We start from the raw sequence: 19,876 nt of genomic DNA, 5'->3' as shown, positions 1-19,876 counted from the left end.
ACTGCTTTTTCATGGCAGTCACCAGGACAGCAAAAGGTATTGCTTCTGTTGAGCAAACAGGCTGGTCAGCAGCTACTGTCCGGCCCGTATGCATGTCTCTATGGGCTTTCACTCTCATGAGAGAGTGGTCCTTGGGAGAAAGAGCATTGTCGCACATTATTAACCATCCTGCCCCATCCTTGGGTACCCCACAACAGTTCTACTCATGCATGTGTCTCTCCAAGACCTTTCATTCTTATGAGAGAGCAGTTCACTCTGGATCAGCATCTATCCTCATGACATAAGAGAAATTTCTCCTGTGACTGGAGGCAATACTGCTCCTGCTGGATGTTTCTTCTCATGAATAACACCAGAGACTGCATGCTTTCACCCAAGGAAAAGGCCCCCTTCCCCAACTTTATTGTACAAAAAAATAAAGCAGAGTCACTCAAGCATTCCTGCGTGGGCTGCCTTTTAAACCCAACTCCAGGTATCACTGCCCTGCCATATGTTATCTTTGCAGCGATCTAACCGGGTTGCCCCATTTATGGAGCCACCGCGACTGCACGTGCTTGTGAACTTACTTCTCCCCTTTATCTTCGGAATGTCAGAGGGAGAACACGAGACACAGTGGAAAGTGGGCATCCTACAGTGTGACTTTTCCCTTCAATGGCTGTGACTTTTCCCTTGGGATGGTGCCCTTATTGCCGGGAAACAGCTTGAGGAGTGTGGAGATGGGGGGCAGGGAAAGTGCTTGGACGCATTCCTGGGTGGGTCTGGGCCACTCTCTCTATGATTTTGGTTCCAAAAACAGCACGAACCCCTGTTTATGGCAGCATCTGCATTCGGACGCAACATGGCTACCTTCAAACCTCAGGTTGGAGCAGCAAAACTCACTACAAAGTGAAGGTTCAAAGTTTGGTGAGAAAAAACGCAGGTCGCTTTTGTTGCGAAACTGCGGTTTAACATATTTGGACGTACACAGATTCCAACTTCTGGCCCGTGTGAATGAGGCCATAGTTTAGAGGGCTCATTCAAACTACAGTTTTGCTAGTTCTGACTTAATGGCAAACTGTGGTATGATCAAACCAAGAAATTGTCAATTAAGCCAGACATGCAAGGGGAGGAGGGATGAGCACACATGCACAGGGCTTGTTCCCAATCCTTCCAAATATGGCTTGGAGGTGTCGAAATCTGACATTTGAAAACAGCATATAAAACTATTCTACATTTCCATTTGGGGTTTGGGGGGGGGAGTTACAGACTTGGAGTGTGTGTAATTTTTAATATCTAAAAAAATTGCAAACCAAAAATGCTGAGAAACTCAGCAGACAAAACATGAAAAATAAAAATAAATGAAGAATTAATTAGAGCTATGACACTAGGACTAGGTTTTTTAAAAGGATGTAATTACTTATCTTCACTCCATTATCTGAAATACTTAAGGTATCAAAAAGAAAATCCCTAGCAATCAGTAATGGTTCTCTTTATGTATGTCATATAAGTGCCCATATAATTTGGAGTCCAGGGAGACTAAATTTACATTCACACAAAAGCAAACATTATCAGGTATTTCCATGCGATTATTTGAGTATATATGAGTTTTCTTCACATGTACATAATATTTAGGAATTGTAATATATTCCCCAGGTGGAGATGGAGGATCAGGTTCAGTGATGCCATCTGCAAGGATCTCAAAACTGTCTTCTCTTCTTCCCCCAAACCATAGTAGTCTTTATATAATTCACATATTGAAAGTAACAAGCTGTTCATTCATTCTAGAGAAGTGACAATCACCATTAGAAAGGATAAAGGAAGCCTTATTCTTTCAAAATCATTTCAAATGTAAGTATCTCTCATATGTGAAAGATGAGGGGTAAGGGAGAACAGAGGTAGTGAATTAGGAGTTTAAACTGGCAAGAAGGCCCCAAAGCTTTTAGGTATCTTTATATCAGCAATAAGATACATAAGAGAACACAAGTCCTGTAACTAAAAACCCAGTTGTATTCTTAGGTAGGATTATACTTTAATACATGTAGTAAGGAATTTTACCCTAAATATACTCTAACAATCTTTCTTATATTTGTCCCAGCAGTTAAAAAGTTCAGGTTAAACACAGGGAGGTCACACATTTGTAGATGCAGCAGGTCAGCATCTTTTTAGGACCTCTTACATGATATCTACAGAGGAAGCTCTCAAAAACAAGAAGAGCAATAGTAGGAAATACGTTGACTTTGATTAATGACAATGCAATACAACTGGTGAGAAACAAGTTTGATTTGGGGGCGGGGGTAGGTCAGGTAGTAATTGGTTTTTACCCTAAAATAAACTTCAGTTTCCTCAGAACAACTCATCTAACTAATTAACAAAGGAATATATAACATCAGCATAGGTCTGCAGGAGATACCAGCGTGGTGTGAGCCAGTGTGGTGTAGTAGTTAGAGTGCTGGACTAGGACTGGGGAGACCTGAGTTCAAATCCCCATTCAGCCATGATACTAGCTGGGTGACTCTGGGCCAGTCACTTCTCACCTGTCTACACATTTGATAGATAAATAATAATGAGGTTGTACTGATTCTTCCACAAGAATTGTGTTTCACTTTTCTCATGCAACATTCTACTACGAAGTGTAAGCAGTCCTCTGTGAGCCAAGGACAACTTCTGCATGCAGAATGACACCTTTAGACTCAGCCCATCAAGTTCCATTATTGCAAAAGAACTGTTTTTCTGTAAACTAGCTGCTAATGAGCATTCTGAAAAATAATTCTACTTTGTCATAATTTTGTAAGTCATGCAGGACATTCCCGATTTTACAAGATCAGTCACAGAAAAAGATATCAAATATCAGAATTATAACTGAAAAACATAGTTTTCACTTTGGTGACAATTTTGAGAATCTTCAACAAAAGCTTAAAAAAAATAGTCCAAACTGATTGCATTCAAAAATATACTTATATGTTTCGTTGTACAGCATGGTCTTTCTAAATGCTTATCTAGAATGCACTTCTACCTTCCAAAAGGTATGTTCCCCTATAATCTCCCTCCATGAACAGATTGAAGAAAGCAAGTTTCATATTTATGCATACTCAGGTTTAGTTGAATTGCATTCATCATCTCCGACACTGGATAATCATGAGGTAATTTCTACGTATGCAAGCTCTGACTTAAAACAGTACATACTACTTACTCAAGAGGTTTTGTTAGGGGCTGCCATTTTCATGGGGATGCTTTTCTGAGAACAGTGCTGTGATGGGGCAGCACGGAGCAGCAGAGGCTTCCAGGAGGGGCAGGTAGGACCTGCCTGCCTCCTTTTAAATGAACCCCTCGCCAAAATGTTTTGGCCACAGGGAGTCAAATCATTTTGGTGCCTCCTCAAAGAGGCACCGAAATGATTCGGGCACATCCCTAATCAACTGTACTGTTTACTGAAATCAATTAAGTGGAACTTCAGTAAGAACTATTTTCTGAAATGAGCACCTAGCCTGGTCCCAGGAGCATAAGTATAATTGAAAAAGTTGGGACAAATGTCCCTGGGCCTCTGAGGGAGGGGGAGGCGCATTGGCTGGGTGACAGTTTTCTTCAATTTCCTCCTCCCATCTCTTTGACTTGCTGCAATGCTGTTGGATCCCAATTGGAGGACTTGCCTCAGCTTCAAGTGATCCAGTAAGGAATAAGAGGGATAGTACTCAAACTGACTAGAAACACAAATATGAGTACTACCGAATAAAACAATAAATAGTTTAATAAATTATAGAAAATATAAACCGGAGGCCCCCATTATCCAAAGACCACTGTTTCACATATCTGTGGAGGGGCCTTAGAGATCCAGTTTCTTTATCCATGTGTAAAAAAATTATGCAAAGTTCTCCTAACTGTGGTTCCTGAGTGGTTGGAAATGACTTCCAGTGTCATTTCTGGCTGCCATCTTGCAGGACGGAGCCATTTTGTGGCTTACCCGCCCCCCCACCCCCACCAAAAATGTTCCACGTGAACATTTGGAGGATTTGGCGGGCTTTGCAGGAGAGCAAGGTGTTGTGCTTTATTCCTCTTATTTCCACTTTTTGGGCCTTTTTCTTTAGGTTAAGGAATCTAACCCCTGGATTCCCAAAGGGGTAAGGTTTCTTTATTCTGAAAATAAAGAGGGCCTCCTGTGTATATACATATATATAGAGAGAGAGTAATTTAGAATACAAAACTGTATTAAACCAGTAACAAAGAGAACTAAGATAATAATAATTGTAAGTCTACTGGGTGCCAACTTCTAATAAAATAATAATAATAATAATAATAATAATAATAATAATAATAATAATAAATCAGAAACATGCTGAATCCAAACAAGAAAGATAGATAGATAGATATGGGTAGCACTAATAACATGTTTTGCAATCTTATCCTAGTTTAGCTAATCATACTTTTTCCAAGAAAGAACTCCTTTGACAGAAATTTGACAATCCCCATTGTGGATTGATGAAGATCATGAAATGTGTTATTAATGCTACACATCCTTAAAGGTAAACAATTTCTGAACTACTAAAAGGGGGGGGGGGAATTATCAGATTTTGGTAACATATGCTCACCTGTCTTGACCTTGGTCTCCCAGGAGAAAACTTTCTTTTGGTGATAGCTGGTTTTCCCATTCCAATTTTTGGAGTGAGAGATACATATGTTGTTGGAAGAGTTGCAGAGGATTCTAGCGATGAAGTCTGAGTACGCATCAGGTCATGTGAAGAGCCTAACTCTAAAGAAGCTGTTGGTGAGGAAGACACACTGGTCTTGTTTATTTCAACTGAAGATGGAAATGAAGAATAGGTTTCAGCTGGTGATTTTAAAGATTTGTCTTCCAGTGGTGAAGTATCTGTTGCACAACTTTCACTTGCAGGGAGAGATGATGTTTCATAATTTTCGGGAGTGTCACCTCCTTCTGCATCTTCTGATACTTCTCTTGTCTCTAACTGTTCTTCCTTATTACAGGAGGTTCTCTCCTTCTTGACCAAAATTAAAGCTTCTGATGTTTTTGCTATGTCCTCAGGTGTCACAGGCAGAAGCCGAGATTCCTCTGTAGACACTTCCAAGAACTCAGTGCTTTTTCCTGATAGTTTCATTTCCTCCATTTGTTTGTTTGATGCCTGCTGTATTATATCTGGAATACTTTCTGTTTCTTTCACCTCTTTGTCAGCAAGGTTACCATGAAGTTCAAGAGTCTTTTTAGTAGATATTTCCATTTCTTCTGTACCAAAATGATCAGAAATTTGTGTTTCCAACTCACCATTCTTTTCATTTGGTGAGATGCCTAAAACAAGGAAACAAGGAGGACATTTCATTTGAATCTCAAATTATAAAATCACTGATGAAAGCATCTCAACTGGTTGAGAAATGAGAGTTTCATTCCTGCCCCCCTGCCACCGCCGAAAACGGGGAAAGTGCATGTTTAGTACTGCTAGCCTCAAGCTTTGAAGATATTCTAACATAGTCGTGCATCCATTTAGCTATCATGGCTAATAGGTGTTCATAAATATATCTCAGTAACTTTGTCTCATTCCCTTTAAAAGCCATCACCGATCAACTGCCAAATAAATTTTGTTGGGTGACCCCAAGTTATGGCTTGGTTGGCTATCTATATATCACTCAGTAAACCATTTCTCCTTCTTTCTGGATTGTCTTGAGAGTTAGCAAAAGTGGTGGCAGGCCTCTGGGTTTAGCTATGAAATATATGGAAAGAAGAGAGCCCCCTTTTCTCTAGTGGAATTACTGAGGTACCAGTTCTTTTTAGAACCCTCATTGCTTGATGCAACACTTGTGGTCTTGTGAGGGCCCCTCTTAGCCAACAGGAAATATCTCCTGTGTGAAGCAGAAGGAGAAAATGACAGGAGCAATAGGCCTTAACAGACAACTGTCTTTTGTTACAACATAAAAGATGAAGCTCTGAAGAAGCTCCACCCACAAGCTACTGCTCCCAAAAACGACACGAGCACTTAACTCTCTCCTGTACAAAGAATGCTAGAAGGAAAACATGTATGAAACAACTGCCAAACTCCACTACTGAGCACTCTTTCAAATCCTGGTAGGGTTTTAACATTTGCACCACTTGTTTTGATAGGTGTGTCCAAGAATCCTCTCCGAATGTGGCAACTCTACTCTCTACCCATTTCTTTGATGCAGTGAAAAACTTCCACCATGCCCCACCATGGCAATCTTTTTTTTTCTTAAATGAAAGTCCAGAGTGCATTCAACTTTGCCTATAGGAAAGCTCCTCCAACCCATCAATCATTTTGGCTGCCCTTTTATGCACACAGAAATAAAATAAATAAAATAATAAAAATAACAAAAATTTCTCAACTCTGCAGCACTCTTTTTGAGATGGGATGACTAGAACGGCACACAGTTTTCCAACTGAAACTGACCATATAAGTGTTATAATGACAGATTTATTTTTTATTCTTTTCCCAATAAACCCAAACATGGAATTTCCCTTTTTCACTGCTACTACACCCTGATTGGGTATTTTCACCAAGGCATCCAGCATCAAAATCTTAACCCAAGAAGGCTCAGAAGATCAATTTAATTACCCCACCACTGATTTTTGCATCTTAACTAAAAGTCCCCAATTATTTTCTTCAACTAAATCATCAAAATATCTTCTGAATGAAGTTGTGCATGCAAAACTACTTTTAGGCAGCTTGATTATTACTGTTCACCTAAGCCTGAGATATTCAGTAGTTAAATATAATTTTGTTCATTATGCTGCAGAGAATATGAACGCCACACAAAACTATTAAACCAATTCTACAGATTAGTTTCTCAACCACTTAAGCCCATAGTTAAATGCATTCATATAAAGAGACATTCTAACAGCATTTATTTATTTTTGCTTTGGACAACAGCTTCACATGAAATCCTCATGTTTGTTATCTGTTTACACTTTTGGGGATCCTATAACTTGGCATTTCCTCAAGTGGCATTTCTAATTGGTATTTTTTTCCACATATGTTTGCTTATTAGAACTTTTTTTTAATACTTAACCTTTCCAAATCAAAAGGCACAGTCTAAGCACATAATAAAACAGTAAAAGGCAATCAAAACATTCATGAAACAAATATTAAAAGCAACATAAAACTCAGAACAATAGGAAGCCAACTAAATAGAAATTCACTAATTTCTACTGAATTTAAGTCTACTAAAATAACCAGATCTCATTCTACTGCTTGGAATGAGCAGGATGCAGAGAAGCATTCAGCTCTTGGGAAGAAGCACCCAATATCAACCAACCACTGCCTGCATTTTGTACCTTGATAGTGCATTACCACTGAAGATCTTAAGATGAATTGGTACTGAACCTTATTTTTATGGAATATCTACCCTCAACAAAACACTAGTAAGTTCAAACTTGCATACCTTGCTTGCTGACTTGTCTTATCAAGTATTCTCCCCCTGTTTATAATGGGAAAGAATATCCTGTTCAATGACTAGCAATGTCTATTAAGTTCTTCAAATACTTTAGGATTTTGAAAATATATTTTAAATTCATGGCATATATATATTGCCTCATTGTAAAAATACACTTACCATCAATGACACATCTAACCGCTGACTCTCTTGTACATTCGTGATCAGTTACTAGTTGATCCTCATTTGCCACATGTTCTGCATCACCTTCTATTTCCATTTCATCTGCACAAACTTAAGCAGTAGCAAACAATTAACCAGTTTTGATGTGATGTCTGAAGTTCTGTTATTAACTGCTCTCAAAGCTCAACCTTTCATTTCCACACCATAGTATTTTAATGATGTAATCTGAACAAGTTAGATCAGTTCAAAACTTGAGCGGAAGACAGAACTTATTCATAAATTCAATGAATGGCACTCATGATTAACAATGACCACACACACACTTCTGCCAGAGTAAAGTGTTCTAGCATATATTGTGAATTAATTAATTATTGTTGTTGTTGTTGTTTACACAGTCAGATAGGTGTTATTGACTGGTTTGTTTTATCCAGACATCGAGTCCTTCCCAAGGACCTGGAATGGCTAAATTTTATTATCAGTGTTGCTGATGTTATTATTATGGATATTGTCACAGAATATAGGCTGTTCCCAGTAAAGTTGCTTTTTGTAATTAGCTGATGGTGATTTCTGTGGCTCCTATGGTGTTGAGGTGCTCCATAGGGGCGGCATCATCATCATCATCATCATCATCATCATCATCATCATCAGATTATATGTACCAGTATATGCCAGCCTTCAGTATTATTATTTCTAGGATGGCTAAGAGATTTGTAAAACAATTAAACACAAATAAAATCATACAAGATACATCAAGAAGAGAGTCATATTAAAAACCAGCAGGACAGGGGAAAGCATATGCTCACAGCAGCAGAATAAAACCTAGGCAATCAACTGCAGTTTTAAAAAACCTAAGGGAAAAGAAGAGAGTCTTCACCCAGTGCCAAGACAACATAAGAACAAGATGAGTCTCTCTGGGGTGGGTTTTCCAAAAGGTGGGGCATACAACAGAGTAGGCCCGTTCCTGGTTGTAATCCACCTAAACTCTTATGGCTGAGGCAGTTGCAGAAGAACCTCTTAAGATTCTTTTTGTGTATAGGCATATTTGTGTAGGAGAAGATGCACCTTCAGGTCTCTGAATCTCAAGCCCTTTAGGGCTTTTAAATGGAAAGAGAATTCCATCCACTGAATTGTTCCCAGAAACAGACCAGCGATGGAGCTGTTTCAAAGCTGATGAAATGTGCTCCCACTGGCCATTCCCACTTAGCAACCTCGCAGCAGCATTTTGAACGAACTGCAGGTTGCTTACCTGTAACTGGAGTTCTTCATGTGGTCATCTGTCCAGTCACACAGATGGGCTTTCACACAGTGCGAGAAGTATCCGGAACAGAAACCTCACAAGCTAAAAGCTTTCTTTCTTCATGCTTAGTATAAGTAGCTAAGCCCCACCCCCTGTACACCTAGGTCATGTGACCCTCTCCCTGCTCCTCAGTTCCACAGATAGCCAAATCCAGCTCTGCAGTGGGGCAGGCTGGGCAGGTGTGTGACTGGACAGATGACCACATGAAGAACTCCAGTTACAGGTAAGCAACCTGCAGTTCTTCAGAGTGGTCTCTGTCCATCACACAGATGGGCGCATAGCAAGCTATAACTACAGAGGAGGGGCAGAGCCCATGACTTTTTGTGTTTACTTGAAAATATGCTGGCCAGCAAGAGGGAAAAGGTAGGTACATATTTGAAAGAAACACAACTTTATTGAACCTTAGTATAATATTAACCGTACAACAATGGAAATGCAGAATAATACAAACACAAGGCAGTTAATCAAATACAGCCTGCAAGACTGATTGACCAAAAGAAGCATCCTTATGAGCTCTAACATCCAAGGCATAATGCCTTATGAAGGATAAGGGTGACGCCCAAGTAGCTGCCTGACAAATCGATTCCAGAGGAAGGCCTCTGTCAAATGCAGTGGACGTAGCTAATACTCAGGTAGAATGAGCACGTAGTGAACTCGGGGGAGTCCGTCCAGCCACCTGGTAAACCAATTTTATGGTTTGTACAATCCATGAAGAGATCAATTGTGAAGAAGCCCTATGTCCCTTATGGGGCTCTCCGTAGGTTACAAACAAGGATGGAGAGGTCCTGAAAGGCCTGGTCCTATCAACATAATAGGCTAGAGCCCTTCTGACATCCAGTGAATGCCACTTACGTTCTGAATCATTGGATGGATCAGGGAAGAATACAGATAAGGAAATTGTCTGAGACCTGTGAAAGGAAGATACAGCCTAGGGCAGAAATGATACATCGACTCGAAACACAACCTTCTCCTTTTGAAACAATAGGAAAGGAGGATCACATCATAATGCCCGTAGCTCCCCCACCCTCTTTGCCGATGTGATAGCGACAAGGACGACCGTATTAAGGATTAGCAATCTTAAGTCACAGGTTGCCATTGGTTCAAACGGTTTACCCATAAGTGCCCTAAGCACACACTGTAAGTCCCAGGAAGGTGTAATCAGGGGCATATCAGGGTGCACATGAGCTAGCCCCTTTAAGAATTGCTTAACTTCCCTCAAAGTAAACAATGAGTGGCTACAGGCCCCATTCTCCTGGTAGGCTGAGATGGCAGCTAAATGTACTCTGAGGACATAGACAGACCCAACTTTTTTAGTTCTAAAAGATAAGCCAGAACTACTGTTAGACTTGTGCGTGTCAGGTCCATTGAATTTTGCAAGGCTGCAAATTCCATAAAACGCCTTCATTTCGCTGCATATGACTTCATTGTAGACGGCTTCCTACTAGCCTCCAACACCTCTGTCAATTCCGGGGACCAGACGGCCGGATTCTCCATGCCGTCAGGTGCAATGTTTGCATGTCTGGATGGAGAATCCAACCCCCCTGCAGCGACAACAGTGATGGTAGGAGGGGAAGTCATATGAACAGGCCCTTCGAGAGGTCCCAGAGACGAGGGAACCATGGACAATGTGGCCACCAAGGAGCTATCAGAATGCACTCTGCTGAGTCCAGGTCCAGTTTCTGGAGCACTCGCGGAAGAAGAGGAATAAGAGGAAACATACAGAAACTTCTCGGACCAGATGGTCATGAAGGCGTCTCCTTCTGATCCGTTTCCCTCTCCTGCTCTGGAGTAAAAGTGTTGGCACTGTCGGTTGTCCTCGCTTGAAAAGAGGTCAATGTAGTGGAACCCCCAGCCTCTGAAGATGGTATGTAGGACGTCTGAGTCCAATCTCCATTGGTGAGATGTGTTGCTTATGCAGCTTAGGGAGTCTGCCAGGGCACTGTCTACACCCTTGTCGTGAATGGAGGAAAGGGCTATGTGATGACCCAAGGCCCAATGCCAGAAGTCAAGCGACAAAGCTAGTAAGAACCGAGATCCGGTCCACCTTTTCTGTTGATATAGGCCTTGGTGGTGGTATTGTCTGTAATTATTTGTACATGACGGCCTTCCACTTCTGGTAGGAAACTTTTTAAGGCCGTGAAGGTGGCCAGGAGCTCTAGATAGTTTATATGGTGGAGGGACTCCTCCCTGGACCAGTGGCCATTCAAGTGAAGATCTTGAAGATGTGCCCCCCAACCACTTTCTGAAGCATCTGTCGTCACTTGGACCTGAGGAGGAGGTCTTTGAAATGGCGTTGACTGTCCCAGGTTCCGAATATTCATCCACCAAATCAAAGTATTGCAAACCTGAGCTGAGACCCACAATACTCTGGAATTGTGGTCTCTCGCCGGTTGAAAGACATCGAGAAACCAGAGCTGTAGCGGTCGCATATGGAGCCTGGCTGTCTGTAACGTGGCTGTTGTGGAGGCCATGAGACCTAACATTCTTTGTACAATCCTTGCCGGGTGACAAACCTGACCCTAAATGTGTCGTGTCAGGTGACAAATGTTGCCGATGCGGTCCTCTGGCAAACACACTGTTGCTGATGCAAAGTCCAACATGACGCCTAGGAACCTGATGCAGCATGTGGGTTGCAGTTGTGATTTTTTGTAGTTTATGGTCAAACCCAATTGCTCTAGTAGATCTACGATCTTGTTGAAGTCCTCCAGGAGGCGGCCTGGGGACCTTGCTGCCAGTAACCAGTCGTCCAGTTACGGATATATCTGTACTCCCCTCTCTTGCAGATGTCCTACTATGACCACCATGCACTTTGTAAGCACCCTGGGTGCCGGGGAAAGTCCGAAAGGCATGGCCCTGAACTGGTAGGTTTCTTTGCCGACCTGGAAGCAAAGGTATTTTTGGTGTTGTGGGCGAATGGAGATGTGGTAGTAAGCGTCCTCCAGGTCTAGGGACACAAACCACATTCCCTTCATCAGAACAGTCATAATGTCTGAAATAGTGAGCATTCTGAAGCGGTGATACTTGACATAAGTGTTCAGAAGGCGGAGATCCAAAATAGGCCTCAATCCTCCGTCCCGTTTTGGGATGGTAAAGTAATGAGAGAAGAGGCCGTCTCGTTGATGGGATGGTACCCTCTCTATCGCCCCTCTGAGAAGAAGAGTGCTTATCTCTTCCTGGAGTATGGGGCTCGAAGGCGTAGACCTTATGCCTGAATCTGGAGGATGTTGTACAAACTCTATGGCGTAACCTAGTCTGATTATGGTCAGGACCCAGGGGTCCGAAGTTATGTCCTCCCACCGATTCAGGTAAGGCCTCAGACTGGTACTGAGCCATTGGTAGTCATGCCTGTTTTTGGAAGGCCATGGGCGTGGACTTCTGGTATGACGGTTTGGCATTCTGGTACTGTCGCTTCCTATATTGTTGGTTGGGTTGTGTGTAGCGTTGGTGACGAAAGGAATGCCTTGGGGCATAGAAGGGCAGGGTTGGTAAGGCCGTTGCAGACGAAAGGATCTATTATACTTGGGGGCCGATGAAGCCTAAGGGAAGCTCATAGACTTCGCTGTCTTTCGTAACTTCTGAATACGTTCCATCGTTTCATCTGTCTCAGCCCCAAACAAGGTCAAGTCATCGAATGGGAGATCCTCTATCCTGGTACATTCCTCTGTATGTAGGCTGGATGACCGAAGCCAAGCATGGCGGTGCAAGGAGATTGATGTGGTCAGAGATCTGGCTGCGGAGTCCGTCGTATGCTTGGAACTATGCAGGAGCTGCTTGCTAAGCTTGTAACCCTCCTTTTGTAGAGACAAGATAGCCTCACGCTGTGTCGGTTGGAGGGATCCCAGATGTTCCATTAGTTTCTCCCATAGGAGAAGATTATACCTGGACATGAAGGCCTGGTAGTTCGCAATTTTCATCTGCATCGTAGAAGTGAAGTACACTCTCTTTCCAACAGAGTCCAGCCTGTGGCCTTCTCTGTCTACTGGAGTAAACAGGAGCTTATTCTTTGATTTTGTCTGTGCCACCTCTACTACAATAGAGTTCAGTGCTGGGTGTTTATGCAGGAACACTGTGTCTTCTACGTGTATCCTGTATAGATTTTCCACCTTTCTTGAAACCTCCTGGACAGAGAATGGTTTTTCCCCAAAACTCTGTATAATGTCTAATAGAGCCTGATTCATAGAGATTGCTGCAACTTGAGAAGAACCTCCCTCAGAACATCAAACAAGGGATTTGTGGACAGTTTAGCCACATCCCGAAGTTGGATCCCTAGTGCACCAGCCATTTTTGACATGTAGGCTGGAAAGGACTTGCAGTCCCCAGACGGAGATAATGGCTCAAACCCATCCCCTTGGGGGTCACGTCTAGGGACTGTGGCATCTTCATTCAAGGAGGAAGTGCTAGAGTCTGAATCAGAATCTCACGAAGAGTCAGAGGACTCCAAAATCTTTTCCAGTGGGACCGGACAAACTGGTTCTAATGACGTTTGGATGACAGCTCCCGAAGGCTGAGCACTTGATGACCCTTGTTCATCTCTTTTGTATATGACCGGTACGCTAACTGTTGTACTCTTCTGATGAGTAGGGGTCACAGGTGTATGTAGGGAATGGTCATTGTTAGTGGCCCGACGGTCTGGCAGAGAGTGCACCTGTGAGGCACTAGGGTTTGCCCTGTTAGAAGATGGGTAACAGCGTCTCTTATATGAAGAGCAGCCTCCTTTGAATTGCAGGATCTCGCTTTCTCTAAATCGATAGGGTGAGGCAGAATCAGAACAAAGGTCTTCACTAGGGTTTCTGGAACACTCCCAATAGCCCTGCTTTCGATAGCCTCGGGCTCTATATGCGTCCCGACGATGTCCTATCTACTCTATACCCTCCAGATCACTTTTCTCAGTATCATCATAGTCGTAGGACGGGTAGTATTTTATAGAGTGATGGGGAGAGTAAACGCGTGTTCTAGGCACGTAAGGATCGAGGCCACTGTCTTCTGCCGAGTAAGTGGATTCTCAACGTTCTGAGCCTGTCTCTGAAAAGTCAGTCAAAGGCAGGAGCATTACTGACAGGAGCGCTAGGCAGGAGCATTACTGACAGGAGCGCTCCGCTCACATCTGGGAAGTCTCCCTCTATGGCGGTCACTGGGGAACAGCTTTTCTTCCTGCTTTCCAGAGTGCGCTCTGGTGGGGGAGAGGGAAGAAACTCTCTGCCTGTCTCCAGTTAGCTGCCGTTCCCCTTCTGGACGGTCCCGACTGGGCTTGCTATGCTTCTTCTTTGCCGGCTCCGTAGGAGGCTCTGTGTCATTCGGGGCAGTGGTGTTCTGTGCATGCGTGGCGGCCAAGGCTGCCGATACCCGGCTCTCTGAAAGCGGTGTTGGCTTCGTCTTTGGTGCTGAAGTATTCCCGGCCTTATCCTTCTTTTTCTTGTGCCTTTTGAGGCTGGCGCAGGCAGTAGTCAATCCCACAGGGGCTGCCATTGTACGCGGAAGAGCACCGGGAGCCGGATTTACCTCAGGGGCTTGTTGCAGCACCATCTCAGAAACGAGCATAATGGAGGCATAGGGAGTCTCTGAGGGAGTCCCAGGCCCTCCTGGCGGCAACACCATCATTGCACTTGATGTTGCCCGAGGAGTTTGACTGATCACATACCCACTGTCAGAGTGCTCCATAACTCCTGCCGATAAAGCCTGCTCCCACAGATGTAAGTGTAAACGAGACACCCTGTTTCTCCTCTCTTGTCTAGAGAACTTTTGACAGTGTGTGCAGGCTACAGTAATGTGGGTCTCCCCCAGACAGAATAAACAAAAACTGTGTCTGTCCGATGAGGGGAAGGCTGTTCTGCACCTCTGATAGCATTTAAAGGCCAACACACCGGCCATACAGTGTGTTAAATAGCGCAGTCCGCTCCTCAATAAAGAGGGCTGAGTAGTACAAAACACGAATAAAATAAAAGTGCAAAATGGTAAAAATGGGGGAAATATAATAAGGATAGAAAGAAAGAATAAAAGAAACATTATAAATCCTGACAGAATAAAATAACCTGTGACATATCCTAAGATGTTTCTCCTTAGATGGACAAAAAAGAACTGAGAAGTAGGGAGAGGGTCACAAGACCTAGGTGTACAGGGGGTGGGGCCTAGCTACTTATACTAAGCATGAAGAAAGAAAGCTTTTAGCTTGTGAGGTTTCTGTTCCGGATGCTTCTCGCGCTGCGTGAAAGCCCATCTGTGTGATGGACAGAGAACACTCTGAAGAACTGAAGATTCTGAGTAAGCTCTAGAAAGGAATCTCCACAATGAGAGTCTAATTTGGAGGTTATGCAGGAGTCTAATTTGGAGACTTTAGATTAGTTAGATCGTGCCATTGAGTTGCTGTTGACTCCTGGCGACCACAGAGCCATGTGATTTTCTTGGTAGAATACAGGAGTGGTTTACCATTGTCTTCCTCCTGCGCAGTATGTGAGCCTCCACCTCCAGCACCTTCCTATATCACTGCTGCCTGATATAGGTGACTACAAATATATATTTATTAGGCACAGCCCGGAGAGCACACTGGTGGAGATTTGAACTAACAGCCTCTTGCTTCCTAGGCAAGCTGCATCCCCGCAGTTGATAATTTGGAGGTTACCAGAGAACAAATAACTGTGACCAGGATTTCTCTGTCCTGGAGCAGGGACATAGCTAGTTAAAGCACTTTTACCATGGGAGACACTTGTGCCTCAAATGAGAGAGCTCAATCTTTCAGTATACCCACAATGCCAAACTGATCCCTTGGAGGAGTATAATCCCATCTAGAACATGCTGGATATCACCTTCCTGGATAGAGAAACTGCCTACCAGCAGACAGTACCTCCATCTTGCCAGGATTTTCAACTCCTCTTTTTAGGTATGCTCAACTGTGACTTGTCTCTGCATAAACTAACATTCTCATCTGACTCTTCAAACAGCTTGACCCCTTGCTGCCCCCCACAGATTTATCCATGGATAAAATAGAAAGCTTCCATTATACTGCCATAACCAAGAGGAAAGCTAAATATAAAATGTTCCACTTGACCTGCAGAATTAAACTAGTTTAAAAAAAAAGTTTCAAGGACAAATCCCAGCTTCTCATGTTAATAATTAGTTTTTGGTCTCACAGTATATCTTATCCAGAAATCTTCTTAAACACACCCCAAACATTAAGCATTTTAGTATGCATTTCATACTAAAATGCATCAAGGGATTAAGCCTGTACAAAAATATTAAACTCTTAGCTCCTAATGAGGAAGTCCATAGAGGGGAGATATGGCACAATGAATATGCCTTTTGTATTTAAAAAGTCCAGGAAAGTTCACACTAGAAATGCTTAGAAATCCTGTTACTATCTGTAACAAGTCTACTCCTCTTGGAGACTCCAACATCATCAAAGCTAAATTTTAACTTTGAGGGACATTACACTGGTTTCAAATCTGGCATTATTGTACAGAAGTGGTCTCTTGAGTGTATGGTACAGCATTACATTTCATCTAACAGCTTTTCTTGTAGTTAAAAAGTTTCTTTGTAGTTATAATGAGTTGCCACTCTTCCTGAGTGGAGAGGAAGTTACATTCCTCAGTTTTTCTTCCAGTTCATACCATGGGACAATTGCAATAAAATATTCTTCTGCTTGTCAATATGTTACCTTTTAAAACTTACTACTTTTTAAACGTATTAGAATTTACTTTGAGTAGGGTGGTGTAACAGAATGGAGATGTTTCTTAACTTCTGGGATGCTTTAGTGCAGTCTCAACTATGCAGATGTTTTTGAAAATATTTTTTTCCTTGTGCTTTTCTCTCTCTATCTCAGGGCTGCACAACTTTGGCCTCCCTGCAGATGTTGGACTACAACTCTCATAATCTTTGACTATTGGTCACTGTGTCTTGGGATGGTGGGATTTGTAGTCCAAAAATGGCTGGAGAGCTGAAGTTATGCAGCCCTGCTCCTCTATATCAAGGAAAAGATTGATAAAAGATTGTCTTCTTGGACAGGAAGGTTTTCCCCAAACATCAGATAAAGACAAGTAGCAAGCTTGAAAAAGATAAGAGAGACTTTTACCTGTACTAGCTTCAGGAAGCAGCTGGGTTGTCCCCATTACATCACACAGTTGCACATGTATTTCTTCCACTCCTGAATGTTTACAAAGAGTACAGGTGTATTCTTTTAACTGAGTATCCAGTTCATTATCGGGAGGCTTGTCACATTCTATGTGAATCCACCTGAAGGAATCAGTCACAAATTCACATAAGTTGTACATTAAAGTGTCCCACAAAAAATCGGCCTTCACTGGAAAAAAATGAATGATATTTTCTAGATCCTGAAGCACCTCACACTAAGTCAACACTTAAGAGGGGATCATACAGGTTAGAATTCTGAATATCTGTCAACTTTTGACTTCATTTTGTCTACAGAGTATACAGTATCTAAACATATGCACTTTTTAAATTTTAATAATGTAAACCACTTTGGGGATATTTGCCTAAAAAGCAGTAAAGAAATAAAGTTAATAGTGCCCCCTTACAAGAGGGTTTGGCAGCCAATTAGATCAACTTGCAGAGTTATCTAATCATTTCATTTGAACAAGAGACTTCTTACCTTTTGCAGACATGGCAATGCAACTTATCTTTTGGCAAATCTGGATAGGATGATTTTTCACAGAAAGGACAAGGCAGGTTGTCTTGATGACGGTAACAACTGTCACACATGAGACAGTTATGATGCCACTGACTACTGGTTCGTGTGCCACATTCTGCACATACCCTGCAATTCTGGAAATCACAGAAAATAAGGCTTTTCTTGTTTATCACAATGCCCTACAGTATCAAAAATAATCAAAAGCCAACATGTTCTATACTGATTGAAATAGTAATTTAAAGTTCATTTAGCAGGAGGTTTTACAAATCAGAATTAGGAAACTGTCTGCTCAACTGAGGTGGTTTCCTCAGGGAAACCTTTTCATCTCTGCTCAACAAGGATGCCTTTTGTTGGGCACCCATGGCCTTTTCCAGCAGAAACTTTAGCTGCTTGCAGAGATCACCAAAGGGAACTACTAATCTCAAAAGGAACTTTCTGTTGACACCGCTATACACCTAAAGAAATCAAGAACATATTTCTTACTCCCCACACACCCAAATGAACAAACGATATGTAACTCTTGATTGTATAAACATATGCTGAATAATTATTTGTTCCTAGAGATTCTTTTCTGGAGAGAAATCCCCATTACCTTAATTTAGATAGGTTTTCTGTTGCGGTCAAGTGTCATAGGTAGAAAGCAGAAAATTTGAAGATGATATATTTCTAATAAAATCATTTCTCAAAAGTGAGATGTTTAAACTTTGTAACAACTTATTTGCCTATTTAAAAATTAAATGTGAATGTAAATAAAATGGTGAATGCCATTCTGGTACAGAAAGTTCAGGTGAATGCAGAGAAAGCGTGAAGTCAAGGCAGCAATGTCTAGCCTTCCTCCAGTAGTATACCAATAAGATTATATCCACAAATCAGCAGACAGTACCTTTAGAAATTCTAAACCTTCACTAAATATGTTAAATGTTAGGGGTGTCCGTGGACCAAGGTTCATGGTCAGGTCAGATTGTGCGCCGAATCACTGTTCTATGAACCGGTTCAGTCCCTAGTCAGAGGGCTATAAGCCACCTCCAGCCTCAAAGGCAGGATGCCTCTGAGTACCAGTTGCAGGGGAGTAACAGCAGGAGAGAGGGCATGTTCTCAACTCCTGCCTGTAGGCTTCCAGCGGCATCTGGTGGGCCACTGTGTGAAACAGGATGCTGGGCTAGATGGGCCTTGGGTCTAATTCAGCAGGGCTGTTCTTATGTTCTTAATTCGGCCCAAACATGAACTGGCCCAGCAGTTCGAGGACCGGTGAGGGAAGAGGCGAGCGGCACCTATAAAAAGAAATAACCAGTTCCTTACCAGCCTACCAGGCAGCTACCTGCTGTGGCAGTGTTCCACTCAAGCTGAGAGCTGCCCACACGTGGTACTAGCACTCAGCTGGCATGCGCACAGGCTGCTGAGGAAGCACTACCACAGTGAGAAGCTGTCTGGAGGAGGGGTAATAACAGTAAGGACCTGTTTATTTACTTTTAAGTTAAAGGTGTCACTGGCCGCCCTCACTGGCCCTCGAATTGCTGGGCTGGTTCACGGTTGGGCCATGCACACTCGGTCTGTGCACACTCTATTAAATATGCCAGATAATAAAGAGTATTCCAAGTGCTGCTGCTGTCTATGGCAGCTGAGAAAAAAACTGAGCAGAAAATGCATTGGCCCCACTCTCTGGCACAGTTGTTGGGTGTAAATGCATTGATTAGGTGCCAGAATCATCCTAATCAGTATTCCCTCTAATTTTTTAAATCTGTGCACATAATGTGTTTTGTTCTGGTTGGCAGTATCAAGGCAGTGTGTGTGCATATGCATTCAGAATGGGGCTTTCCTAATTCAACCTGAGTGGGATCTAAGATTAACTGAGTGGACATCAAAAAACTTGTGTGCACATGCACACGTGCACGACTTAGAGGGAACACTGATCCTAATATATGCGAGCTTACTGGAGCACTCCAGATCATCATCTAATGAAAATGGAATCTTATGTGTAGCACAGCATAGAGAACACAGACACAAAAAGCCTGTTCGCTGCAGCCGCTGAACATGCCTATGCAGGAGAAGAGAGATAGAGTATGTTCAGACTATCTTCTTATTCTTATCCCTCCTCATTAAACTATGGGTAAGGTTTACTATGAATCAAGCCTTTTCTACAGGGGTTAAACATTTCTCCTCCCTCCATCACACACACACACACACACACAGACACACACACACAACTACAGAGTTTCCCTCCAGCTGCACCAGTTTGTAAGTGTAATTATCAGCATAAACTTTTATCAATAAGTGGCTTGAATATAGCTGCCATTTCACTTATTTTGAAAACCAAAAAGTTATCAGAAGCTGTGAAACTCTATGAGTCTGGCTGGCAAAGATTCTAATTGACATCACAAGCATCTGGCTGGACT

At 42.5% G+C, this 19,876-nt stretch overlaps 1 protein-coding gene across 8 annotated transcripts in view; it reads right to left on the bottom strand.

Annotated features, from left to right (window-relative positions):
- Positions 1 to 19,876, bottom strand: part of KMT2C (lysine methyltransferase 2C) — a 302,840-nt gene that overhangs the window by 130,355 nt on the left and 152,609 nt on the right. For all 8 annotated transcript variants that reach the window (XM_053260171.1, XM_053260176.1, XM_053260175.1 and 5 more), the window contains 4 exons: positions 17,445 to 17,617; positions 16,908 to 17,068; positions 7,546 to 7,659; positions 4,560 to 5,272 (listed from right to left, as the gene is read on the bottom strand). In XM_053260171.1, the coding sequence (XP_053116146.1) occupies positions 4,560 to 5,272; positions 7,546 to 7,659; positions 16,908 to 17,068; positions 17,445 to 17,617 (1,161 nt within the window). The remainder of the gene's footprint in view (positions 1 to 4,559; positions 5,273 to 7,545; positions 7,660 to 16,907; positions 17,069 to 17,444; positions 17,618 to 19,876) is intronic.

Source organism: Hemicordylus capensis, chromosome 6 (genome assembly GCF_027244095.1).
Source record: "Hemicordylus capensis ecotype Gifberg chromosome 6, rHemCap1.1.pri, whole genome shotgun sequence".
Taxonomy (NCBI): Eukaryota; Metazoa; Chordata; class Lepidosauria; order Squamata; family Cordylidae; genus Hemicordylus; species Hemicordylus capensis.
This window is presented reverse-complemented; position numbering and strand designations above follow the sequence as displayed.